At 55.4% G+C, this 26,926-nt stretch overlaps 1 protein-coding gene across 6 annotated transcripts in view; it reads left to right on the forward strand.

Moving 5' to 3' along the window:
* Positions 1–26,239, forward strand: part of KIAA0513 (KIAA0513 ortholog) — a 58,317-nt gene extending 32,078 nt beyond the window's left edge. For 4 of the 6 annotated variants that reach the window (XM_032464471.1, XM_032464467.1, XM_032464470.1 and 1 more), the window contains 9 exons: positions 4,068–4,562; positions 6,674–6,773; positions 7,514–7,587; positions 9,964–10,034; positions 11,158–11,362; positions 12,179–12,219; positions 12,708–12,786; positions 15,185–15,262; positions 16,434–19,357. In XM_032464471.1, the coding sequence (XP_032320362.1) occupies positions 4,234–4,562; positions 6,674–6,773; positions 7,514–7,587; positions 9,964–10,034; positions 11,158–11,362; positions 12,179–12,219; positions 12,708–12,786; positions 15,185–15,262; positions 16,434–16,668 (1,212 nt within the window). In that variant the 5' untranslated portion in view covers positions 4,068–4,233 and the 3' untranslated portion in view covers positions 16,669–19,357. The other 2 variants (XM_032464473.1, XM_032464472.1) reach the window with 2 other exon arrangements.
* The last annotated feature ends 687 nt before the right edge of the window (positions 26,240–26,926 follow it).

The following is a 26,926-nucleotide window of genomic DNA, read 5'->3' on the forward strand; positions in this document are numbered from 1 at the left end:
TGCCAACCTCTTCCCGTGAGCAGTCCCTGAACTCTACAGTCACAGCTGCTGAGGGCCTCTGTGCTGGCTGAGCCTCCACCCAGACCTCTGTCCTCGAGTCTTCTGGGCTGGTCGTCCCTCCATTTGTCTCGGCTCACATATCTGCCTCCCTGACCCTCAGGCCAAAGAAGCTGCCTCTCAGTGCTGGGAGCTGTCGCCGTGAGACTATCTATGTAGCACTCAGTGCCCCTGAAGTTCTGGCTAGGGTTTTTATTTTATTAACTGTCCTTTACCCTCCCACTGTCTTCCAGCGCGCGCGCACACACACACACGACCAGTTTGCCGCATACGGTCTTATTCAGGTCTGTATTTCAACTCCTAGTTGGTGCATAGGAGCTGCTTATTAGTAAATAACTTGTATGAATGAGTGGTTAAGAGCTTTGGAAGTTATAGACTGACTTCGAATTTTGTCTAATTGTGTTGGTAGAAACTTCTGCCATAGGGCCCAGGAGGTGAATTGTAGAGATGTGGTCGCAGGAAGGTCTGTTTTGCTGCAAGTCTGTAGAAGTGCACTTTTAACATCCACTCTCTGTATTTGGAGAGATTCCACCATGATTTAAAACCCTGAGTCTCAGAGTCTGCAGACCTTGCAGTGGCTCTGGAGACCTCCTTGTACACAGAGGAACTGGGTGTAATCCACAGACAGTTTTTCTTTGTCCTTTGATGTGTTTTGAAATAAATTTAAATTAGTTGCCAATGTTGAAGAATTGGATTTCATGTTGTAGATTTCAGTGCCCTTTAGAAAGCTCTTTAGATCGGGACCCACTGGGCCCTTGATCCTGAGTGGCAGCATGTGGTCAGTCCCCACTGGGCCCACTTCCTCTGTGTTCTCCAGCTGCTAGAACACAGGTGGTCATGTGAGGTGTGTGATCCTGGTGTGTTGAGAGCGACCGTCACCTTGTCCAGTGTAGAAGCCTGTAATTACGTTTCCTTCCTGGAGGAAAAGGCTGGGGTCACTTCCAAGGCCCTTAGCACAAGTGGCCACTTCACACTGGCATCTTGGCTCCACAAATGGGCTTGGCTATGCCACCTTTCTCCTGAGAGGGGAGGTCCCTGGGCTGAGGGGCCTGCATGCCCAGGACTGGGCCCTCCTGCCATTTCTACTTCCTCTCCTGCAGTACTAGGCCTGTCACTCTGTCCCCCTCCTCCTGAGCCCACAGAGGAGGCTTCTGGGAAAGGATGACTCATGCACGCCCCAAATTTCCGAGCTGGAAAGGCGCTGGGAGAGCTTCCTGCCAGCCTCTGAGAGCGCCTCAGGCCGAACCAGAAATAGCCATGATGGTTTTCTCTGATCTGGAATCTCCTGTGTTGTTGTGTTCTGCTCTGGTAAATAGATGCAGCCCTTCAGACCAGCCACCTGAAATGTTTCCAGATACAGTAACTCGTTTTCTCTTCCTCTGGATTTTTATTTACTGCAAACTACATTGTTATGATAAAGGATAAAACAGAAAGAGGAAATTCTCTCAGTGCCAGCACTGTAGTACATTTCTGTCTTCTTTTTCAGTCCTTTTTCATATGTACACATAACTGTAATTACAGTAAAATTAAAATTCATTCACTTCAGTGTTTCCGGCACCCAGACAGAGGATAGCTTGCAGTAGAATGATTCAGTAAACATCTGTCGATTGTAGAATATTTGTTTACTTAACTATGAAGTGAACATTTTTCTAATTGCATCATACACTGATTGCTCTTACATCAAATTGTTAGAATCTGTTTGCCACTTTACTATATTTAGATTTTTTCCCCCAATTTATCAAGATTGTCAATACTGTTGCAGTGAGCATTTTTCTCCATATAACTGTTTTTGAGTGTTTTGAATTTTCTTAGGATAAATTCCAAGCATTTGAATTCCTAGGTCAGAGGAGAGAAAAGTAGGAATTATAGAAATTGATTTCTAAAGTCTTATTTATCCTTCTTGCTGGGATTGTTTGAGAATATTAGCTTTACCATAATCTCATCTACACGTAGGTTATAGTGTTTAAGTTTTTGCTTATTGCATAGTGTAAGCTGGTACTTAATTGTGTTAATTTGCATGTCTCTATGTGTGGTTATTAGTGTGGATTGAAGAATTGCCTAGGCACTTAATAATATTTCCTGTTGTCTGTGTTGCCTATTTGAGTAGTTTGAATATCTATTAGAATATAGATTTTTTTTAGTTGAATTTGGGCGAATTTACCATATAGACATGGTTAACTCAATTTTCCTATCGTAGTGACTATGAACAATGTCCTGGTGTGTGATTTTCCGTTTTTAATATCAGGTGAGTCATTATAGGTGTGATTTTCTGTTCTTTAGAGAGCCTGAGAGCGTGTTTGCCAGAAGGACCTTAGAGATCCAACCTGACCTCGGTGTCTCAGACGGGGTCCCCAGCCCAGAGCACAGAGGCCATAGCCCACCACCCCTGCTGGCAAGAGGGGAGCCAGGGCTGGCCCCAACCACGACCCTTTCATCTCGAGCTCTCTGAGCACCTGAGCTCCTGCACGCCCCAATTGCTTTCCTGGCCCAGAAAGTTCTTTTGAGCTGAGGTTAGTGCTTCTCTGGTTTGGACCAAGCCAGGCTTCGTAGGACTGTCTCTCCTGAAGATGGGCTGTTGCCACTCCAAATGATGCGGAGCCAGCTGTTGCACCTTTCTGACTCAGGGCATTTAAAAATATCCCAGGCTGGGGAATTTGGAGGCACCCATGATCAATTCATGAACATTAAGCTCTCAGGAGGCAGTAAATGCAGTTCTGATACTGAATCACCATCAGAAGATGCGCTAGTTCCACAGTATCAGCGACTACCTGCCCACCAAGTGTTGTCCTAGATATTTGAGGTCCGTGGAGGCAGAGGAGAGGGACATGGCCTGGGATCAAGACGTGCCCCTGCCTGGAGGAGCTGATGCATCCTGCTTAGCTGTGTGCCCCTCGTCGCTGGGGAGGGAGCCCCACATCTGGCAGGTCACCCCCAAACTGACCAGGAGACCTGGTTTAGAAGGGAGGAGCCTAATCCAGCTCTGCCTACGTCGTCAGCGCCCTAGACCCTTAGAGCAAGTTCACGGTCAGGTCTGGTCGTCCCTCAGCAGTAACACCGTGGACACTTAGGCTCTGCGCTGGGCGCTCAGGTCGCTACAGAGGGGGCTATGGTGTGGTCCACTCCTCAGGGGATTACACTTCACTGGGATGAACAGAAACGCTAACATCTACCCATCACACAAGCAGACTTAGAAATGCGTATAAACAAAATGCCACTGGGGCCACAGAAGAATCAGTAAATGGTCTGCATAGCATGGAGCGAAGCTTCTCAGAAGAGCTGGTGCTAAGCTAAGCCTTGAGGGGCGAATAGAACTCCAAGTGGGGCTGAGGGAGGAAGATGGGGGAGAAGGGAGAGGACTGCCCTGCCTTCAGAGCAGAGAAACAGGGTGCCGTCACGCAGGGTGGCCATGGTGCGGGGATAGGGCAGGGAGGAGAAAGTGGGTCCAACCGCAGATGTCACTTAGAAACCATTGGCCATCAGGAGTTGGAGGGAGTGGTGAGAGGGGACACATATTGGACAGCCGGGAAGGTTCTGGGTCTTGAGTGGGAGAAGGCTAAGAAAGGAACCAGGAAGGAAGAGATGTGAGCCACGTGCCTGACAACACAGTCTTCCAGGTCTGCTGATCTCAGTGACAGCGGGTGGCGGGTGGCCATCCTGGTGATTTTCTGTTTCCAGTAGCCTCAGTCTTTAGGCCAGAGTGGGAAGAGGTCCTTTGGATGCAGCCCCCTTAAAGTCTGTTTGCTTAGTTTGGAGAAATCCTCATTGATGGTGTTTGTTCATTTATTCGACAAATATTTACTGGCTGCCCACGACATACAGGGTATTTAGCAGTCAGGTAGACACAGGAGGACCGTGTTGGCATAGATTCTGGAAGTTTGGAGCCTCTTCTCTTTACAGGGGGTTTGTGCCCTACTTCATTCAGCTAAGTCTGGATCTTGGTGCCAAACTTTCCTTATGTGAGGAGTTGCTCTCGTGGTGGGAACGATAATGTGTCTCTGCTTCCATTCCAGAAGCCTTAGGGCCACGTGAGCAGCCCCAGAGGACTCCTCCCCAGTGGCCAGCAGCAACCAAGCAGCTCACACGCGCTCAGCCGCAGGCTCCCTCTGACTTGCCTGGGAACCCCATCTGCCTGCCTCCCCACCCGCCCGGCGTCCTCGTAGCCTGCCCACCCGAGCCATGGAGGCCCCTGAGGTCCCTGTGGGCTCGCTGATTGACTTTGGGGCTGAGCCATCCTCCTCCTCGCCCCTGGAGGTGCTGCCCCCAAAGCTGCAGGATGGGGACAGCTCCCCGGGTGAGGGCGCATCAGAGAGCGAGACCACGGAGTCCGCGGACAGCGAGAACGACATGGGCGAGTCGCCCTCGCACCCGTCTTGGGGCCAGTACCGCCGCTCCTCCTCCAACGAGTCCTTCTCCTCCAACCAGAGCGCTGACTCGGCCAAGGACGAGGAGCCGCTGGAGCTCCGGGAGTTCATGCGCAGCTACGTGGAGAAGATCTTCTCCGGAGGGTAAGCCTGGCTGCGGTCCCCCTGCTCCCCTCACAGGGCGCCACCCGCCTGGCACCACCTCTCACCAGCCTGCAGCGGCCACCTCGTGGTCTCGGTCCACCCTCTGCCCATGGACCCCCCTGGGGAGTTTCCCCGACTCCTGCCCTCCACTCACCAGCACTCAGACCTCGTCAGCACTAAATCCAGGCCACTGGCTTTGCTCCCATAGCACCCAAGCCCCCGTCAGGTCCGAACTACTAGGTGACAGTGAATTAGGGCCATGTTAGGCAAGGAGGTTTCAGTTACCCACACTCTTTGGGATGCTCACGGGCAACTGAGCCTTAAGCAGGACAGGGACCACCTCCCCTTGCACCTCTTTCTGGCCTCTCTTTGGTGGTTCTTGATGGGGTGAATAAGAAGCAGTGAAAACTGCAGCAGGAAGTGGAGGATGGAGTCGAAACGCGGACCGAGGAGCCAGGAGTCTGTCTCACCGCTGTTAACGTCTCTGCAGTGGAAGGGAAACCTGCGACCACAGATGCAGTCCATGGCCTCAGGTCTTGACAGCTGGTCCTGTGTCACTCACAGCAGCAGGTTAAGTGGTGCTGGTCAGGTCATCTCTGCCACTGGCAGCTTCAGCATCAGGGGGAGCTCGTTAGAAATGCAGAGTCCTAGGCCCCACCAGAACCACTGAGTCAGAATCTGCATCTGAACGAGGCCCCTGGGTGTGCACATACTGCATTCTGCCTGAGAGGACACTCTTCCATTTTCATTAAAGTGTGAGAAGAATTTCTGCCAGTTGACACCATACAAGGAGTATGTTGTTTCTGCCATGGTTTAGGTCCCTCGTTTGCTAAGTGGCAGGGCTGATTTCCACCTTTTTCAGGTGCACTTCAGTTTTCTATGTGGTTAGAGAGGGGAGGAGTCCTAGGACCCAAATAGCTGGCTATCCCCAAAACGCTTTTACGTTTGGTCCTGTGCACTCTGGGAGAGCAGTAGATGTGGCTTCCTACTTATTTTGTTTGACAAGCACTGAAATTAGCTTTCTCTGCGCACACCCAGTTAATAAAAAGGGGAGAAAGCCCAGAAGCTCGCTAATTTGCCAGGGAGGCCAGTCTGCATTTGTGGCAGCCAGTTGACGATATGGATCACGGACAGCCGAGTTGGAAGCATTTTCAGGAGCTTTCCAGAAATCCCTGCAAATGGCTGGCAAATTATCACATTTCATCTGGTGTTGGTATTTTGGGATAAATGAGACCAAGATGTTTTCTGCAAAACCTTAAATAAATGAAATTGCACAAGCCAATTAATCTTCAGCCTTCTGCTTCCCCTTTTCCGCCGTTAAATCTGGGGTAGAGTATTGGCTTCCTTGGGAAGGTGATCGGAAGTGGTTTGAGATCAGGTGAGCATTTTGTCCACCCTGGCAGTGGTGACCCCCAGGTCTGGGGCCCCCATAGTCTTCACCCCCCACACACACAGCTGGGGATCATCAGGGAGGTGGGCAGACTGGCTCTTCAGAAGGGCAGAGGAAGACGCAACCATGCCCTCCTTCTGATGGGTGGAGGTGGTGTCAGACCCCTCAGTGTTCCTTGGCCTCGCTGGGTCCTGCTGAGACTGAGCAAATTAGGAATTCTTGAATCCAGTGGGTGGCTCCTTGCCGACCTCAGCAGCAAAGATTAGCAGGAAGTTGGATGAGCTGGAGAACCAAGCCCTTGGAGGGTCGTGGAACCCTTGTTAGTGCCCGGACCTCGCTGGGGCAGGAGGACGAGCGTGCAGGGAGGTGAAGGCATGTGGGCCTTGGAGCTGGGAAGTCTGGCTGGAGCGCCGGTTCTCCACTCCCGGGCTGTGTCTGATCCTCCTAGCCAGTCTCCTTACCTTTGAAACAGAGATAATACCATTTCCTCACAGTCTGCCCGGAGGGTGAGATGAGCTGCTAGAAGTCAGGTGTCTGTACCTGGCGGGGGTGCAGGACCCAGGGATGGACACACTGTGGCCACTGAACCCCAATGGTCCTGCACCCACGGACACCGGCCCACTGCACTCAGGAGTTCCTCTCCTTCCTCTTCCCCGACTCTGAGCTTTTTGGTTCCAGAGGATTGAAGGTTTCTGCTTTTCCCCCCTGCCCTCTCTCTCAGGGAGGACTTGGACCAGGAGGAGAAGGCCCGGTTTGGAGAGTACTGCAGCAGTGAGGACGGGAAAGGCCGGGAATGGTTCGCCCGGTATGTGAGTGCCCAGGTGAGGAAGGCGGTGCGGTGGGGGCTGGCTGTGTGGCCATTCACCTGCCCTGGGGAGCGAGTCAGGGAAACGCCCCTGGAGAGGTTCCGGAAAGGCCTGTTTAGAATAGTGGACAGTGCCTCCCAGAAGGGAAGGCGTCTGTCCTCCACATGGAACTCCAGAAAAGTTCGTCTTGTTTGAGACAAGCACGTGGGCTCTGTCCATGGATATTTTTATTAAATAACCCACAATGTTCAGTTTTCATAAAGGTAGAATGTTCAAGACGATGACAGCCAAGTAAGTTCAGATAAGAACCAAGTTTTGTAAATAGCCAGCAGGTTCTTTTTCTTTTTTTTCTGTAAAGTGTATTAAATTCTTGGTTTTTAAAGTATTTTTGTCACAAATAATTAATTCTTCAAAGAAAAATTAGAAAATGCAGATAAGCAAAATTAGAGGAAGTGTCCAGAAACCTACAGTCTAGGAGATAGCCGGCATTGTCACCGTGGGGTCCTGTCCCCCCACACTTTCCCGTGCGGGGGTGAGCATGTGACATGGCTGGTTTTTAAGATCTCCTAAGGAGACACAGGAAGCACCTGCTTGCGCTCCACTGAGTGATGCTCGTGTGCAGGGGGCCAGCCCTCTGCTCGGTCCTGGGTCTGTGGAGTGGGGCCGTCCTGGGCTCGCATCCCGGCTGCGCCCAGTGATGCTCGGCGGGGCCCGCCCGCCGGCCACCTGTGACGTGCCTGCCTCTCCCCGGACAGCGCTGCAACGCCAGGTGCGTCTCGGAGCCGGCTTTCTACCGCCTGGTGCAGTCCTTTGCGGTGGTCCTGTTCGAGTAAGTGACGCTGTCGCACAGAGCCTCTGTCCTCACAGCTGGCCCTCCCTCCCTTCCCGCCTGCGACACCCCAGTTGTGAGTAATGGCCACAGGCGTCATCAGCTCCGATGGCTCCGACGCCCCCGGCATCAGCTAAAAGAAGTCGTGACCAACATGTCACGAGAGAGTTGGCAGTCCCCACCTGGCAGTGGAGATGAGAGGCCCACAGCTGGGTGTGAGTAAAGCCCTCCATGCGGGTCCCGGGACAGGCTGTGATGACACACGGCCCCCGCCCTCCTCCTGGAGATCTGGAGTCCTCTTGGTTTCCTGTTGGGAAGTACTTCACACTAAGTCACCGCCCACTTAATGGTAGGGTGGGGTGACGTAGCCCGCCCTGAGTACCAGTTAGGCACTGCGGGAGCCTTTCATCACGGAGGGCGTTCTGGACAGTGTGGGGTAGGGCGAACGGGCCCTCCCCTCGGTGTGGCCGTGGGAGGCAGGCCATGTGACCAGCAGGGCTCCTGCGGCCGTGGCTCTAGGACTGCCAGGCCCACTTGAGATGTCCTGACTTGCATTGGAGCTGGACACGCCCTCCAAAGTATGACCCAGAGGGGCTGTGTCTTCCTGGGGGGAGCTGAGCAGTGGCTTTCACGGTGGGGATGGTGTGCGTGGGAAAGGGAGTGCGGAGGGAAGCCCTGACCCTGATCTGACTGTCGTTTGTGCCCACTTGCCCCCATCACCTCCATGTGGCCTCGAGCAGGTCCTGGTCGTGTGGCTTATGCCATGGCCACTTCACCATGTCCCCATGGTCATTGTGTCCTTCCAGGATGGAAAACTCCTCCCTTACTGTCCCTTCCCCATCTTCTCCAAACAGAAATGTGGCTGCTCCCTTGACCTTAATTCCTTGTGTCTTAGTGTCTCCCCACCTTTCTCTGTCCCCCCATGAATGGGGGGCATGTCCTGGAGGAAAATGACCAAAAGAGAGGAGCCCCTGTACTTCCGGCTCAGAATGTCCCAAGTTCAGGCTGCGCCCAGCAGGAAATCTGGGTCTGGGAGCCAGCTCAGGTGGACGGGTGAGCCCTCACCGGGGGAGGTGGAGCGTGCCCACGCTGGCTGGGGCACGTCGGGAGCTGCTCCGAAGTCCCCCCGGGTGGCAGGGCCAGCGTGCTCTCTTGCCCGGAAGACATCTGCATCCACTGGGATTTTCACGAACCCGTATTCGGGTAGGTGGTGCCTGTCCCACGTGATAACGTACTTTCCTAACTCTAAGTTTTTCTTTCAATTTGTCCTTAAATAAGTAAAACTTGGCGGTGGAGAGGGCAGTTAAATTCAAGGTCCAACTCTTTCACACTCTTGCCTCTCACTTCCGGTCCATCTCCCAGTGACAGCCACTCTTAGTGATGCACATGCCCACAAGTACATGCATTTTCAAAACAGGCAGCACCATGCATTTGCGTACAGCGCTGCGTCTGTAACGGCTGCGAGGCGGGCTAGTGACCGTGTGAATGGGCCATTGTTTATCCAGCACGTGCCCTGTTGACCCTCGTTTGGCTGACTCCCCATTTCCTCGCTCTCACAGTGCTGCACTGGACATCACTGTAGCCTTTGCAACTGTAACAGGAGAAATTCCTAGTGGCAGACAGGCCCTCTTTTTGAAGTTTTTCCCCCTTTTTTGTTTGCGGATGTGAATGGACCCACGTGCATCTCATAACCGTAATGTAGTAAGTGCAACGTATGTAGCGAGTATCGCCCTTCACGTTGTGGAGCATTCTTTAGCCTATCGGAGTATGGAATCATTTAATTTGATTTTCAGCAAATGACATAGGGAAGTAGGTACTTGCATTCCCTCGTTCTCAAAGTGCGGTCCTCGGGCCGGGAGCAGCAGAACCTCAGTGTCACAAGGCAGTTTGTTAGAAACGCACATTCTCAGGCCCTGTCCCAGACCTGCGGCCCCAGAGACTCGGGGGTGGGCCCGGGGACACCCTTCCTAACAGGCCCTCGAGGTGACCCAGCTGCTGCGCCCGTCTGGGGTGTGTCACCTGAGTCACTGCTCGCTCCTGAAAAGCAGGGGCTAGAAGGTGGCCTGGGGCCTGCGCCCGACCCCCAGCTTAGTGCAGCTTCTCGCTGTGGGGCTGAGCTTCCTGGGCCCTGGCTGTTCCACCTTGAAGGTAAAAGAAGCCCAGCTGACGGACGGTGAGCTCCTTCCCGTCCGGAACCAGATGCTCTCCCAGGCCGTGTGCCTGCTGATGACCCAGTTGTTGGACCCTGGGAGGAATTTCTGTTGCTTCTCCCACGTGGCCCCTGGGCAGCGAGGTGTCCTGGTCTCGCAGCACGGTGCTCGCGCAAGGTGGGCATCAGGTGGGTGCCTCTCCAGCCTGTCACCTTGCCCCTGCCAGGTGCCACCAGATGGACGACTTCGGGCCGGCCAGGAACCTCATGACCATGTGCTTCACCTACTACCACATCGGTAAGCCCCGGCGTGGCTCACGGTGCGGGGCACACACTCAGGGCCTGAAGCTCAGCTTCTGAGGCCACATCAAATGAGGATTTCTTCCTGGTCCAGAAAACAAAGGGGTCTGCTGTCAGGGAGGGAGCCCACGAGCAGTGAGTCCCCTAGAGCAGGAGGACAGGAGTGGTCCACGGCGCCAGTCAGGAGGCTGGCGGTCCTGGCTGTGGACACACAGGGCAGGACGTTTCAGGGTCGACACACGGATTGCTGGGTGTGAGGACATCGGTCTCATGTTTTAGCCAAATGGAACACAGGATTGGCTGTGGAAGGGGGCGAGGAGGGGCCGTCCAGGGTTTTGGACGGGCTGGGGGTGCCTTGGTGGGGCATGTGGATTGAGATCTCCTGGCTCATTGCACCAGAACCTCCTGGTGCATCACATGTTCCGCTCCTTGGGCTGTGATGACAAAGACGCGTTCTGGCACCACAGGGACAGGGCTGCTGGGGGCCGGCATGGGCCGGGGCCAGGGCTGGGTCAGGGCAGTGTGAGCCCCGGCCTCCCTTCCCACCGGTGGGTGCACTCTCGTGGTGCATCCCCTTCCTCTGCAACCAGGCTTCGTCCTCTCCTCGCCCCAGCAGCCTGCCCTCTCCATACCCCTCTGTGCAGAAGCCCTTTGCCCTGAAGGGTGCCCTTTGGCCCGTAGGGGTGCTGGGCCTGCTCCACACACTGCCCTGAGGAAGAGATGTTCCTCCTTCTCGTGGGGGCCCTCCTCCCACTGTCTCCCTCGTCCAACACCCTCCTTATTCAGGACCAGTCCAGGGGCCATGAATCTGGAAACTGCAGGCCCCTCCCTCCACCGGGAAAGACTCCCCTCTTCCTCCATTTGTGTGCTGCGCTGTCCCCGTGCACTACTCACCTCGCTCCGGCCTCACTGCTTCCTTACTGTTGGGTCCCTGCCTGTTTCCTCTTTACCTCCTGTGGCACCTGGCTCACTTCTTGTGCACAGTGGGTGCTTAGTGACTGCCCTCTGTCTGCTCTCGGGCATCCTTGGGCCTCTTGCTCCTGCTGTGGTATCTGGCGACTGCAGGAGGGGGCGGCCCCACCATCCAAGCAGCTCTTCCTGCTCTCTCCTGCGCCCTCCAGGTAAACCACACCTACTCCGCTCAGAATCCAAGGAGAAGCCGGCTGGGAGCATCGACTCCTACTTGAAGTCGGCCAACAGCTGGTTAGCTGAGAAGAAGGACATCGCGGAGCGGCTGCTGAAGAGCACATCGGGCAAGACAGAGAGTGTCAAGGGCTTCTTTGGGCTGGAGACCAAGGCGAAGGGGCCCTTGGCCAGGAGAAACGAGTAAGTATCGCCTTGGCCTGCATCCCTCCCTGACTGTAGGACTGACAAAGGGCAGAAGCCAAGTTAGCCTGCGGGTGGTGGTGACAAGGAGGCCGCTGCCTGGCCTGGCGATGGGCCCTCGGCCATCCCTGAGGCTGGAGCACACTCCCGGGAAGCACAGCCTCCAGCCCAGCCTGCTCCCTGGCCCCAGAGTTTTCCAGGGTTTCCCAGCACTGTTCGGTTGGCTGACATGCAGGGATATTCCCCGTGGGTCCATGTTTCTAGGGCTGATGAGGAGCGTGTGGAAGTTGTCAGTAGGCGGGAGGGAAATTATAAACCCTCCCTCCTGCTCCTCCTCTAAGTGCGGTGCGAGCTTGTGTCACGGAGCAGGTGCAGATGCAGGAGAAATCATGTCCCCAGGATGGCAGTGCTCCGGCAGTAGCTCGGGAACCTCTGGGGGCTGGGCACTTTAGAACAGTGTAGAAACTAGGACTTCCATGCAGCAAGAGAGAGCCCTGAGCCCTGGATGGTCCCTGCCATCACCTCCGATGACCTGGCTACAACCGGGTGACTTGGCTATATTCCTTCTCTGGTCCAGACAGTATTAGATTCAGAGAAAATGGCACAAAGAAGCTTAAACACCACATCTGTTCAATTCTAAAAGACCGGCAATTGGTAAATAAAGCCTTGAGTTCATAAACATGTTCCCAGAGAAAACCCCATTAAATGTACATATTGGTTACGAGTCATAATCCCATTTCAGCAGCGTAGAAGGGTTTCTTTGATTGGAGAAACCGTGGGGGTCGTTTTGTCACTGCTGCGGTTTCTCTCCCCAAGGGAGGATGAGGGCAAGCCCCAGGAGAAGCCGCGGAAGACAGGTGAGTGCCTCCCTGTGCTGTTGGGCCCGGGGGCGCCAGGCCGGCACCCCAGCAGCCCCACTGGGGTCTGGCTCAGCCCACAACTAACTAGCAGCACCTCCAAGCAGGTTCCCCGGCGTCAAGGGCTCCAGCTCCCCTGAGGCACAAGGCCCTGCCGTACGTGATTCCAGGGTCCTCTCAGCTCTGGCCTATAATCTCTTCTTGAATTTCCATGAAAACCCACTCCTCTAGGGGCAAACGCCTCACCCCAGGGAGGCCGAGGGAAGTATCACCAGAGGTGGGGGAGCCATTACCCCGTCCTTCCCTCAAAAGGAGCCCTCCTAGCCAGGGCGTGGGCATCACCACGGGCAGCAGAGCAGATGCCGAGGAACTTCAGCCTCGTGTCTGTGTGACCCCCGGGGGGACACAGAGCTGGCCGGGGGCAGTGCCGAGGGTTTGCCGACACCTGATGCAGGCAGCGCCCCCTCAGTCTCCTCCCCCTCCCGCAGTGACTGTGTGCAGCCCGGAAGAGGAGAGCAGGGGGGAGAAGATCTACCTGTACACGCACCTGAAGCAGCAACCCATCTGGTAAGGCCACCCTTACGGTAGCGAGTGCTGGCGGGGATGTGGAGACACTGGAACCTTGCCCACAGCTGGTGGGAGTGTCATATAGGGGGCAGCCACTGTGAGCAAGGGCCTGACAGTTCCTCAGAGGCTGAACAGAGTCCCCCTGGGACTCTGCAGTTTTGCTCCTGAGTAGATACTCGAAAGAGTGGAAAACAGGTACTCAGAGAAAAACTTGTGCACAAATGTTCATAACAGCATGATTTTTAGGAGCTAAAAAGTAGAAATAACCTGAATGTCCATCTCCATGGGCATTTGATGTCTGGATACACAAAATGCAGGCTATTACTCAGCCATCTAAAGGAACAAGGCACCCACACCTGCCACAACATGGGGGTGAAACATTCTGCTAAGTGACTGCAACCAGACACCAAGGACCACACAGTGTATTTATGTGAAGTGTTCAGGATGGGCAAACCCCGGGAGACAGAGAAGGTTAGTGGTTGCCAGGGGCTGGGGGAGTGAAAATGTTCCATGAGATGGATGGTGGTGATGGTTGCACAATTCCACGAATAGACTAAAAGCCATTGAATTTACTTTTAATCTTTTAGAATTATAGTTGGTTTAAAACGTTGTGTTAGTTTCAGGTGTACAGCAAAGTGCCTTAGTTACATGTGCGTGTGTGTGTGTGTATATTTGTATATGCTGTTTCAGATTCTTTCCCACTACAGGTTATTAGATGATATTGAATACAGTTCCCTGTGCTGGGCTGTAGGTCCTTGTTGTTTATCTGTTCTGTATATAGTAGTTTGTATCTGCAAATCCCAAACTCCTAATTTATCCCTCCCCACCCTCTTTTTTGGTAACTGTAATTTGTTTTCTATGTCTGTGAGTCTCTTTCTGGTTTATAAATAAGTTTATTTATATCTTTTTTTTTAAGATTCCACATATAAGTGGCATCATATGATACGTCTTTCTTTGCTGACTTACTTCACTTAGTATAATAATCTCTAGGCCCATCCATATTGCTGCAAATGGCATTATTTTATTCTTTTTTATGGCTGAGTAACATTCCTGATATTCCATTTTGTGTACACACACACACACACACACACACACACACACACACACACCCCACATCACCTTTATCCGGTCATCTACCAGTGGACATTTAGGTTGCCTCCATGTCTTCACTGTTGTAAATAGTGCTGTTGTGAACACTGGGGTGCATGTATCTTTTCAAATTAGAGTTCTCTCCAGATAGCTGCCCAGGAGTGAAGTGTATACTTTAACAGAGTGAATTTTATGGTGTGCAAATGATATCCTAATTAAAGCCATTTCACGTATGTGTATAAATAATGTATACACATGAAGGCCGTAGTGAAGCAAGAGACCAGCGGTCGGGGAGCTCCCGCCCTCTGTCTTGCTCGGAGGATGCCCACTCGTGCTGCTACCATCCCTCCGAAGCCTCTCCATCAGCATGCTTTATTTACCCACAAGTAGGCAGCGTACTAGCCCCTGAAACCCAAAGGGTCTCAGGCGTGCCCCTCCCTTGAAGATCACAGTTGAGCAGTAGGAGAACTTGGCCACGGCAGAGCAGGGCACATGAGGTGTGTGGCCAGCAGGGGCTGGGGTGCAGCTGTCCGGAAGCCTCTGAGAGGGGCCCCACCTTGCAGGGCCGGGCTCAGTGGAAGCAGGGAGAAGAAGCCGAGCAGCCCGGTCCCACCAGGCCAAGATTTAGCTCTGCCCCTCTGGGCCGGGCCTTGGCGGCTGTCTTTGCATCTGCAACAGCACTCAGCACACTTCCCTGTAAAGAGCTGGGTGATAAACATTTTAGGCTTTGCAGGCAACCACTCTACTCTGCTGCTGGAGTGCAAAGGCCACCTTAGACAGGACGTCAGGGAATGGGCGTGGCTGTGAGCCCATAAAACCTGATTTACACAAATGGGCAGAAGGCCGAGTTTGGCCCACATGCCGTAAATTTGCTGACCCTGGTCTTTGGGAAGAATGATTCTGTCTTGTGTGTCCCTATAAATGTGTTTTCTCTCTGCATATGGCCTGTCCCCACCAGGCCCCCATTTATGTTTCTAGACCCAGCTCTAGAAAAATAGGTCTCCCAAAGCCTCCAATTCCCTTTGGGGGCCTCAGCAGGAGATGCAGCAGAGGAAATGGTCCCTGCCCGCATCCTGCAGGTGGCGGCTTCAGCTTTGACCTGATGAGTCGGGCTGACCCAGCTCCACCCTCCCCTTCACGCCTGCACATCCCCAGTGATGCTCTTCCCTCCTCGGGAGCCCAGGGACCCAGTTCCAGTGGGATAAAGGCACATGCTCGTCTGTGTCCTCCGTCTCTGCTCTCTGAGGCTCCCCATCCCTATCCCTCAGGCGGACCTGAGACTGTCTCTCCCACCTGCTCTGTCCGGCAGGCACACGCTGAGGTTCTGGAATGCGGCCTTTTTTGACGCTGTCCACTGTGAGAGGAGGAAGCGGTCCCCCACGACCAGGTAGGGGCAAAGTCCGGGCCTGCGCTGCCTCAGGGACGAGGCCCAGGGAGAGGCTTCCTTTTCCCGTTTCTGATGAGGAGAATGGAAGAACAGAACGGCTGAGTCGATGCGTCTGTGTTTCTTCCTCCATCCCTTCCGGTCCCGGTGCCCTGCAAGCTGCCTGAAGGGTCCTGGGCACGCAGCTTCGTGGGTGGGGGGCTCAGCCTGCATGAGCGCTTCCTGCCCTGGGGCTCTGGCATGACTTGGCCTGACCCTTCTAAAAAATGCAGACTCCCACTGAATGAAACCATCGGGACCTCCTGAGACCCCCTCTGCCTGTCTCTCTAAGAAGCCAGACTCCTGGGTTGGGGCCATGGCAGTGCGGTCTTGGGGTGCGGGGCTCACGTCTAGGGAAAGGCAGTTGCTACTGTTCAACTTACTGCTCTGGGCTGCAGTCTGAACAGGCCTTTCCAGCTCCTTACGGGCAGTCTTGCCACCTTGGAAGCCCTTTTGTAAACCATTCCACAGAGCACGTAGTGGCCGCCGGCGGGGGCGCCAGGCCCAGCTCTCTCTGGCCACTGCGAGCTGAGGTTGCCGCCCGCTGTGAGCGGCGGCTGCGCGGGGAAGAGGCAGCAGCCACCAGGCCTGGGTCGCCGTGTTGGCCCCTCCAGTCCCGGGACTTTGACGTCTCTGAATCTCTCCTCGTTCATGAAACGAGTCCTCTCCTTCTCCAACTTGGGGAGACCCCTTCCACTTTCTCCGGGCAGGGGAGTAGGCAGGCACCTGCTGCTGAAGACTTTAGTCCCCAGCACGTGGCGGAGCTCAAGCGAAAGCTTTCTTTCTCGGGGGCAGTAGACCCTAACCGGGGCGGGAGGGCCTGCCTCGCACCCCGCGGCAGCCTGCTGTGGCTACGTTTCCTTGGGAGTCGGGAGCATGTGAAGGGGGGGAGTCGTTGGTACATTCCTGAGGATTCTAGAGAGAGAGTTCTCCGCTCTGCCAAGAGACACAGAAAGGAAGTGCCTGCAGGCGAGCCGGGTTTCCTCAGACTCCTAGGCAGCTGTCCCCTGGCGCCCCGTCTCCACCTCCGTTTCTGCTGGGATAGCCCTCTTTCCCGCTTGTTCTCTTGTCCGTCCACACATCTTGCATGACTTTGACATGTTCCTCTGTTTACCTGTTTCTGCTGCCGCTCCAGAGGGGATGCTGGAGAGGAGGAGAAGAAGAGGTGTGTGTCCACGTGGCTGTCCGCGGGCAGTGCGGGGCCCTTCTGGGGCCACTGGGGTGGGGGCGGGTCGCACCCAGACACGCGGGGACAGGCTGGTGACGGTGGGAGCTCACCCAGGATAGAGACCTGTAGTGGTCAGGGGGCAAACACCGCACCCGAGACCCCCACGGGGCCCGGTGTGCGTTCCCAGAGGAGAGAGCAGTGAGGTCCAGAAAGTTAGCTCTGACCGTGAGCGAGTCTAGCCTCCACTGGCCGCTCCGGCTTCTCCGAACAGAGCCTGGAACCACACATTTGACCCCGACTCGGAAGCTACGGGTTGGGGCAGAGGACCTGTCTCTGCAATCATGCCCGGAGGCACGTGGGCTCTGGCAGACCCTCACCTGCTCTGACAGGTTTGGGGGTGGGATCCCGGAGAAAGGACAGCTGCTCCCTCCTCCCAGCTGCTGTGTGACGTGGAGCCTGTGTGTGTGAGGGGGTCTCTTGGAGAGAAGGGTCTAGAACAGGCTGTTTCCTGTGAGCCCATGGTGGGGGTCTGACTTTAACTGTTTGAACTTTATATTTGTTAGATACCTTTGTAAGATATTTTTAGAGTTAAAGGCCTGCTGATTCAAAATATAGTTTCTGATACAGTGAGTTTTTTTCCCAAAAGCATGTTTCCTTTAATCAGTGGTATATTTTTAGCTCTTATTGTTTTATGAGAAGTCTTGTTTTTTTAATGCAGCCTTATTATGGCTTTAAAAGGCCTGTTTAGGCACAGCAGATACCTCCATCTGTAGAAAGCCCCCACGCTCCCACAGCCTCTCTGAGGGGGAGGGTGATGAATCAGCCTTCCTGGAGCAAGGCTTCCCAGCACCACAGCCGAGGCCCGAGCGGGCTGGAGCATCACGGCCTCTGAGCTGGTCCGTGCTGAGCCCCGCGAGGGGAAGTGAGTCTCTGGGCCTCACAGGCCATCTCACCCAGAGCAGATGTGGTCTGGCCATGCACATCCCAGACCTGCCCCCCGGGACACCCTACATGACCCAGCAGGAGGGCAAGTGTTTGAGATTGGGGACTAGGGGCGTTGGCTCTGGGTCCTTGGCAACTTTGTGCCTCCAACATTATTGCCCTTTGGTAAACTCTGCTGCAACACCATTAGTACCCTCTCTGTTCTCAGAGGCGGAAATGTCCCCATTTCAGGAGGCTTCCTGTTCTGTAAGCTGTTGGTCACATCCCAGTTCCCACTGTGGCAATTTAGACACATGTTCTGCTCTCTTGTGTTATTAGACATTGACTGGTATTGGGCACTGAACTCAATTTTAAGGAATGGATTTGATCGTAGGCAGCCTGTGATCGCTGATGACCTTCTACCTGTTTCTTCAGAGGTCAGATTAAATGTCCCAATTTTAGTCCTAACCCCAGCAAAACGAATCACCTCCTCCGGAGGAGTAGGGGTCAAAGCTGCTGTGCTGCATGACGGCAAGGGAGCCATTTCCATGTGGTCTGGGGTTGTGCAGTACACAACCTGCACAACTGTACACAGCAAGCCTGGTACTGGTGTGGGGATTTCTGTGCTTGGATACCTAAGGGTGACCCCTAGGGGAAAGAGGATGGGAAGGAAGATGGGATGGGATCGACGCAGTACCTGGAAGCACAGTCTGGGTCTCTTTGTGGGTGTCCTGTCGTTAGTACAAGGAGGCTGGGAGTGACGTTTCCACTCTCCTCTGTCGTGCCCTGGCGTCCCACAGCTCCCGCTCAGCTGCAGCGGCACCAGTGGCCTCCCTGGGCCAGGAGGGTAGAGAGGAGTTAAGAGTTGATGTTCATGGTTCTGTCCTGTTCCCTCGGCTTCTCCATCACCCTGACCCCGCTCCTAACACTGCCTCTTCTCTCCCTTTTATCTTTTCTTTCAACCCTGTTTTAGTCAGACTTCTCATCCAGAGTGTAATTTTTAAGGGGAAATAGGCTAAAACGAGCTTCTCTTCCATGTCTGCATCTGCTCACTTCTTAGTCGCACAGCCCTGTGCCCTGAGGCGGGGGTGGAGTGGTACAGGGGCAATGCCCCGGCCCCCTGGGACAAGGATGCTCTGCCATAGGGGAGGGGCCGATGCCCTCCAGGAGCTGGTAGAATCAGTCCACTCAGGGACACAGAGCAATTACAGCTCAAAAGAGAACCCTCCCCCTGAGCCTGTTTCTGCCCAGAGAACACAGCCCTGGAGCCCACGGGCCAGGTCCTTCCTCGTCGGGTTTCTGAGCTTTGCTTAGAAGCTTTGTGCTGTCCTGATGGCGGGTCACGGGTTGCAGTAACAGGTCCTATCCATGCACTCTGGGAGGGAGCAAGCAGGATGAGCCTGGAAGGAGAGTGACGGTGGCAGAGCCAGGCCGGCCTGGTAGGCAGTGTGTGGTCAGAGCATTTCCAGCCCCACAGCCGGGTGGGCCTCGCCAAGGAGCCGTGAGGCCTGGGGACAAGCAGAGGTCCTGGGACCTCCTCACTGGGTCTGCAACACTCACTCCCCACAGATGGCCTCCTGTGGGGCCTTGCCCTCTCCGCGGGTCTCCGGGCGGTCACATGGGCCCTGTGACCTCCTATCCTTGAACTGTAAAGGATGGCGTGGTGGCGGAGGGATGGGCAGCATTCCTGTCTCCTAAAGAATGTTCTGGGAACCACTCAGCACACATCATCTCTGGGTCCCGGACCTCCTATCTCCAGCAGGACCGTGTGATGAGTTTGTGTCTCGGCCCTCGGGCAGGCAGCAGGCCTTGGGCAGCTTCTCTGGAAGCAGAGCCAACAGCTCCTCCGCGGAGGTGCCCTTGTGTCAGAGAGGCCACACCCGTGCTGCCAATACCTGTAGTCAGAACAGGGGAGGCGCACGGCGGGGACATGGCCCAGGCTCTGAGGACCCCCTGCTGCTCCTTCTGTGCTTGCAGGGAGAGGTGGAGCCACATGACCCAGGAGGAGCGGGATGACAGCCTGCGCTTCAACGAGAACATCACCTTCGGGCAGCTGGGGTGAGAGCAGCGGCCGGTCTCCCCCCACCCCCACCCTGCGTGGGTGCTGATGGGGGCCCCGCTCCCCACATCAGGCCACCTGGGGATGAGAAAGCGGGGCGGGGGCGCTGACACTGATGCCCAGACTCAGTGAGGAGGGGCTGCTGGGTGAGATGCTCCTGCCACCATACGATGTCACACGGCCGTGACTCAGGGCCAGACACTGTGCGCTCTCAGCTCAGAAGCACACGATTAACTGCTTTCGGCCTCAACTCCAGTTCCTAATCAACCCGCCCCTCAGCACCACCCCTGGCGGGGGCAGTGTCACAGGAAGAGTTGCCGGCTGGCTGGTGAGGCCCTCCCTCTTTCCTTCTCTCTAATGAGTCCCCGCAGGCTGCGTGTGGGGCCCCGGCTCCCTTTCCCCAGGAAGGCAGCACGGGCGCCAGCTCACGGCTGTTTTCCCGCAGCACGTTCACACACAACATGCTGGCGTTCGGGCTGAACAAGAAGCTGTGCACTGACTTCCTGAAGAAGCAGGCAGTGATCGGCAGCCTGGACGAGGGTGAGTGGCGGCGAGGCCGGCAGGGCTGTGGTCTTAAGAACAAGTGTGCTGCATGTGGGCCTTCCCACCCTGCTCTGAGGGTCATCCCTACTGTGGTTAGAAATGTGACTTTAAACGTTCCTGCCTGCCTCTGTGCTTTTCCTCCCGTTTGGAACTCCATTTCTACCAGTAGGATTTGCCCAGGGCTGGGGCAGCCTGCCAGGTCAGTGCCCACAGACAGGGCCAAGTAAAGGTGTACCTTGGCACTCAGACCCTGACCTTGAAAAGGGGCGAACTCTGGCCATGAATTGCCCCTTCTTGTAAACGGCCACCATATGGCCTGCCTTTGTTTCCTGGACCACCCTGCCGTGGGAGGTCCAGGAGCAGGGAGAGGGGGCAGTCTTGAGGTGTTTCCAGAATCTCTGACTTCTGTAATCGAAGGGGACACATTGCTGGTGGCCTTCCTAATCTACACCTGCCCCTGATCCCACCTGCTGCAAGATAGTTCTTCTTCGTGGCCTAGAAAGCCTTCCACTCAGACATGTAATTGGACAGATCAATACTGTTTAAAAATAAAACTCCATCTTGCACCAAGTTAAAGAGGGTGGTGGACAGGTGGCCTCAGGAGGAACCCCCGGACGATCTCAAAGTCCTGCCACCAGCCCCCCACCTGGCAGAGGGCAAGGACACTGTCCCCTACCATGTGCCCCTCCATGGTCTCCAGGACGCAAGCCTGGCTCCTGTGATGTGGTTCATCTGACCACACCAGCCCTTCTCGGGGTCCCCAGGGGGCCTGTGGGGCTGCCCTCCAGAGCATCATTTCCACGGTAAGATGCATCTGGTTCCGAGGAGCCTACTTCTGGTACGTGTCTGAGGCCAGCGTGCAGCGTGCTAGCAGCTGAGGGCTCTGTGTCACCACGTGCTCACCCTTCCCTGGGAGGTCCTACTTTGTCATTGCCCCGAATGAGAAGAGCGTGACCGGCCTGTCTGCATCGCCCTCTCTTCCAAAAAGTCACGCTGTGTTCTCTTGCAGAGCAGTACAAGCTGCTGAGCGACCACATCGAGCAGACGGCCACTGAGTAGCCGCGAGAGGTGGCCCAAGACACCCTCAGGACTGTGGCGCACGCCACTCTCCTGGGCCAGCGGCTGGCCGTCACTCCCCTGCATGGCATCGGCAGCACCTGGAGCCGCTCCACGCCGCCCTAGAACTAGCGGTTAGAAGATTCTGGTCGCCCGTCCTCCCCGCCTCCCCTCTGCCTGTGTCTGCTCCCCCGTCCACGTGCCAAAGTGTCCCTGGGATTACACGGCTAAAACCGAGGTGACTGTCCACACCTCTGGCATCAGGCCTGTGGCCGAGACAGAGGAGGAGAGAGGATGCCTGGTCCAGGGCAGGCGCAGTGTCAGTCACAGCCTCCTGGGGGAGAGGGTGGGGCGTCCGTGGGAAGGAGGGGTGAAGGCAGCCGTGAGCCAGCACATGCTGGTGACTCGGGGCAGTCGCGGGTGACGATCCGGGGTCCTCCCCTGCAGGGATCTGGGGTTCTTCTCACAGTCAGGGCTCATGCAGAGGCGGCAGTGGGCCTCTCTGCATCAGTCTAGGGCTGGTGCTGGCTCTTCCCCGGCTCCCCCCTCCATGTGACAGGGACTGGAGTGACAGGATCCTCAAGGAGGAGAGAGATGGGGACAGAGGACACTTTTTCCTGTCTACAGAAGGCCCGGCCGCAGTTGGGTGTGTGTGAGTGCTTTGGAGACGTCACAGGGAACCTAGGGGCCTGTGTCAGGCCATCTGAGAGGTTCCTGGGCTCCTGGTAGCTTCCTTCTGAGCAGAGGAACTTCTGCCATTCGATCCTGGGGGTACCCTGGGGCTGTGCACCCCTTGACGAAGCACAGAAAAGTTTTTTCAGCAACTTCAAGACAGCCGCCCTTTATGAAGCACACAGTGCTGCTCTTGATTTCAAAAAAGACAGAAAGGTCTGTGTCAGTGCTACAGATGGCGGGCAGGGGCGGCTTCTGGCGGCGACCGCTTGAGATGCGTTAGTAAGCGCTTGGGAGCCTCCGCCCCCCGCCCGGCGGCCCAGGGCCCGGAGGCTCTGAGGACTCTGCGGATGCCCCTGGCCGGCTTGTGCCGGTGCCCGGGAGCCGGAGCTTTGCTCCCTGGGGTTGCACCGGGCACAGCCACCAGTCTGAGGGCGCTGGGTCTGACAGACAGGCTTCCAGCATGCCGGCTGCCCTGCTGTGGATACTCCATCTGCCTGGGTCCCTCTGTCCGCCCCCAGCTCGTGCTGTCCCTCTTGCCTTTGTCCCCGTCCTGTTCTCCCTCCCACCTCCCCCGGCTCGCCGTCCAGTCGCTGTGTCCTCTGGAGCACAACAGACCATGCCTGGTCCTCAGCTGTCTCCAGTGCTCAAGATCTCCCTCGTGCCCCGCTGGACTGTTCCTGGGTGTTGAATGAGCTGTAGGACGTGTGTCTTGGTGATCACAAGAGAGGCGACATGAAGCATGGGTGTGACATGCTTCTCCAGGAGGACTGGGGGGCTGGGGCTTCAGAAGCTCCACTGTTTTTATGATGATGTGTGCGTGCGTGTGTGTGTGTGTGTGTGTGTGCGCACGTGTGTGACGTCAGCCTCTCTGGCCCTGTCACTAAACAAAGCACAACTGTGTCACCAGTTTGCCAGGCCCGCGCGGGGGCAGGTCACGCAGGGAGGGCACCCCCACCCTGATGTCTGGCCCAGGGATAGTGCATGTCTCCAGTGAATGCATTTCAGAGAAATCCCATCCAGTGGCCAGGCGTGCAGGCCTGCATGCCTCCTGCAGGTAACACAGCCCCTCCTGAGACCTTCAGCTGTAACCCCTGGGTGCGCTGTGTTCCCTCCAGCACCCCAGCAAGCCCCTCGGGGGGCGCTCTCCCCGGCTTTCCTCGTCATTTGTTAGTGGTTAGTTGAAATGCATTAAGACTTTATTCTAAGGTGCCCAAAAGACTTATCCTTGTGTATATCAGATTTTTGTATGGATATTTGATTCGGTCTGATTTCTCGGGGAAGGGATTCGGTTCTGAGAGTCTTTGCAGGAGTGCTGGGGGGTGCAGGGCAGCTCTCTCCCCCCTGGGGGCGGGGGCTGGGAGGGCCCCCACAGCCTTGGAAGGAAATGCAGCTTTGCTGTCTTCAGTTTTTTCCAAGCACTTTAACTTCACAATGATCTTGAGACTTTTTTTCCATATAGGCCTCTTGAAATAGCAATTCAAGTAGAAGCAAGGGTTGCCATGGGTTCTGCCCCCTCCCCTTGTTCGTGTAGATCTAGCTGCTCAGAGTGGAATTAGTCTGACCTCTGAGGTGCTACCTGTCATGCTCAGCCCCACGAGGGGACACTACAGAGTGACGATGTCGAGGTGGCTTGGAGGCTGCTCTGCTGTCTGTCTCCTGTTGGCAGCTGCCATTGGCTGGACATTTCACTTTGGAGTGTCTGGCCAGTGTCACCAGAGGGGACACGGCATCCCGAGTGGAGGCCAGCAGCTTGCCTCACTGAGATTTCCTCTCTGTGACACAGTCTCTTCCCCCCGGACCTGCCAGCGCAGACCCGGAGCATGCTTTCCAAGGTCCCAGTGCGCAGAGAAGTCTCACCTCGCCAGACACACAGGAGGCTTTACAGAAATAGCTCAGAACTCTGAGACTCGGTGCAGGATGTGTTGGGTCGTATTCAAGAAGAGAGTTTCCAGTCCCAGCAGGTTCGGTGTCCCAAGCCAGGAGTTTCGAAGGTCTGCATTAGCAATGGAATTTCGGGTTTCCTGCTGTCTGTCCTTCAGGGCAGTGTGAGTCGTAGGGAGCCAAAAACAGTTCACTCTTCCAAGTAAAAAGTCCCCTACTTTGGAAACAGGGTGATATTGAGATGTGGCTTTGTATGTTTTAGGCCATTATTAACAGTTTTAGCAATACTGATAGATGTTTAAGAGACCACGTTAATGTTCAGATTGTATCTACGGGGTGTGTGTGTGTGTGTGTGTGTGTGCGCCTTTAACCAAAGGCAGAAGAGAGCCAAGTTCCAATATTGTGAGTTACTCGTAAAGTGAAATGGAGTAGACCATGATTTTCCATTTGCCAAAAAACAAAGCAGGCCCAGGAGCCCTTACCAAAAGGAGGACTAGGAAGAGTCCAGTTGCTGAGTTTTGTGTCCAAATAAACCCTGAGATGGTCCGGGTAATGGGCAAGCCCCTGGGGTTTAGGACAGAGACCCTGGGTGGGTGTCAGAGAAGCCACCTGGCCTTTCTCTTCCCTCCTTCCTGGGAGTGGAGGCCAGGGGAGCCCACACCCTCCTGCCCTCCCCGGTTGGACGGCAGGGTTCACTGCTGTGCAGAGAAGGCGACAGCCCCGAGGTTTGCTTTTCTGTGAACTGTTTCCTGTGGGTTAAGCTATCATCCCGAGCACCTGGAGTCCCAGCCTCCCGGTGCGAGCAGCACGGCGCCCACACCACAGAGGGGTTTGGCACGGGTTTTGTTTAACCATAACCAGAGGTCAGGCAGCTACAAGCCTGACCCTCCTGGCCCTGACTGCACCCTGACTAGTTGGCTTTTTAATTAGAGGGGATCTGGACAGAGCCGCATGGTTAGATAGCTGTATTTACCTGATTTAGATAGTGTACCAAATCACCTTGAGACAGCTGAGCAGCCAGGGGGCCGAGTCATTTGCCAGAACAGCGGGGAGTTCGGGGAGCAGGGGCCGAAGACAGGAGGTCGGCGAGGCCCAGTCCCCACCGCGGGAGAGGATCCAGCTGGGGGTCCCAGGGCGGTCTCTCGTCTCGTCTTCCTCAGTTCTTCTCAGCCCCCGAGTCCTTCTCGACCTCCCCTCCCCAACCTTCCAGTTCCCTTGAACCACTGCCTGTCCGACTTGGCCGTCTCACCCCACCTTCCTGTAAATCATTTCTTCCTTTTTATGACTCTCGAGGGTGGGTTTCACTTGGAAGGCTTTCAGCTGAGCTCCCCCAGGAAGGGGACTGTACTGGTGAGAAGCAGCCCTGATTGACTGGTGTGCAGGGTGCAGACCTGGGGTGGAGCCAGGTCTACCCAAGCCACACAGGCTGCACATCCCATGTACTTGAACTTGTCCTGGTTGCCGTGTGGCCTGAAGCAGGACTGTAGGCCCTCCAGATAACAAACGGGAGAAGCATCTCCAGATGGTTCATGTCCAGGAGTCCCCTCGATGCTGAGGCTCTCCCGGGGGCAGAGTTCCCCAGGCCTCGTTCTGTGCCAGGCCTCCCTGCTGTCCTCGGGGAGGGAGGCACCCACAGTGTGCACCCAGCCTGCCTGGGCCCCTGGGTGACCTGGCACAGGCCTGTGCCCCCAGGTGGCTGATCCGTCTGAGCTCTGAGCTTGAGGTGAGCAAAGGGCTCAGAAGGGGACCCTCCCCCTGGCTGTGTCCTGGGAGTTCAAGGAGGGCAGTGCTCCCACCAAAGAGTTCTTGATTACTGTTGAAAGGGGGAGCCTCATCATTTCCAGGAGAGAGCCAGAGGGTCTGGCTTTGCCAGTCTCCCATCACTCCCCGCAGGACCTCTGGCCTGTGCTGCAGGGTCAGACCCAGGTGCTCTCCCGAGCAGGACTGGGGTGGGGGCTGAACTGGAAGCAGGGCTCCTGATGGTGAAGCCCCTTGGACCGCAGTCCACCCTCGCCCTGGGGGCTGCGATGTTCCCTCCTTGGTCTTGGATGATGTGCTTGTGAAAACGAAAGGGTAGCGTGCGGCGGGCTCAGTTCCCACACACATTGCTGTGCTGGAGGCTTCAGTTCTCCTCCCCGCAGAGCCGCCAGCCAGCGTGGGGCCGCCCCTTCCGTGGACGCCTGGAGGAGGACAGGTCAACACTAGGAGATGCTAGAAACCCAGACAGCAGACACACATCCCCTTAAAACGCGTGAGCATGGGAGAGCTTTGCCACCCTCAACTGAGGCTTCTGGCACTTTCTGCAGGGCTCTCCTGCGCGCGTCCTCTGTTTCTTTCCTGTCATCTGTCTCGGACCTGAACCTGCCGTTGCCACACCCACGGTTGCCCTTAGTGGCCCAGAAGTAGGGGTCAGTGATACAGGTACGTGATGTGTTATGTGGACAGTTATGCAATTCCGTGTCCCATAGGGTGGTGTGCTACAGACTATATTTTAAGGTGGAGAAAGTGTCAAGGTTGAAGATCTCAGAACAGTGCTAAAATCAAAGCTGTTTCCTGTGAAGAAAAAAAGTATGTCTATATATTGCACCTCAGATTGTCAGAAGGTGGAAACTGAAATAAATTATCTTTAAAAAAAGAAGTCAGCCTGTTTAATTTTTGTTTTCACATATCCTTGAGGGCTTTAAAAAAAAAAAAGAATTTGCAGTCTTAGTGACAGCGGTGGCTTTTCAGAAGAAAACATCTTTTTCTGGGGTCACATAGATGCTTCCTCACTTAGGCTGAGCGGCCAGGTCTTGTGCAGACGTGTGTGTATCTTGTGGGAAATCTGGAAAGGGAGTGCCCCCGATCAGCAGAGTCCCCTGAGCTGCCGCCAGGGCCGGGCCTCCAGGAGGCTCTCACCTCTTTCAGCTGGGACCCTGATCCTGCCCCTCCTCTGGGCCCCGCTGCCTAGCTTCTTGCTTTTGGGGGCTGGGGGTGGGCTTTAAGTAGAACTAGATTACCGCTCCCGCCAGACACAAACAGGACACCTTTATCAGTCCTTCCTAACTTGGTTGATAGGCAGCTTTTGTGAAATGCTGGCTTTCTCTTTTTCTGATGATAAGAGGTCAGTGGCCCCACGGTCATCCCTGCACCTCATGTCCCTATGTTGTGGGTAAACTGAGTACCCCCAAAACTCACATGTTAAAGTCCTAACTCCCAGGACCTCAGAATGTAGCCTTATTTGGAAATAGTCTTTGCAGATATATTCAGTTAGGATGAATGGGGTGGACCCTAATCCAATATGACTGGTGTCCTTATAAAAAGGGGACATTTGGACACAGACATG

Source organism: Camelus ferus, chromosome 21, assembly GCF_009834535.1.
Source record: "Camelus ferus isolate YT-003-E chromosome 21, BCGSAC_Cfer_1.0, whole genome shotgun sequence".
Lineage (NCBI taxonomy): Eukaryota > Metazoa > Chordata > Mammalia > Artiodactyla > Camelidae > Camelus > Camelus ferus.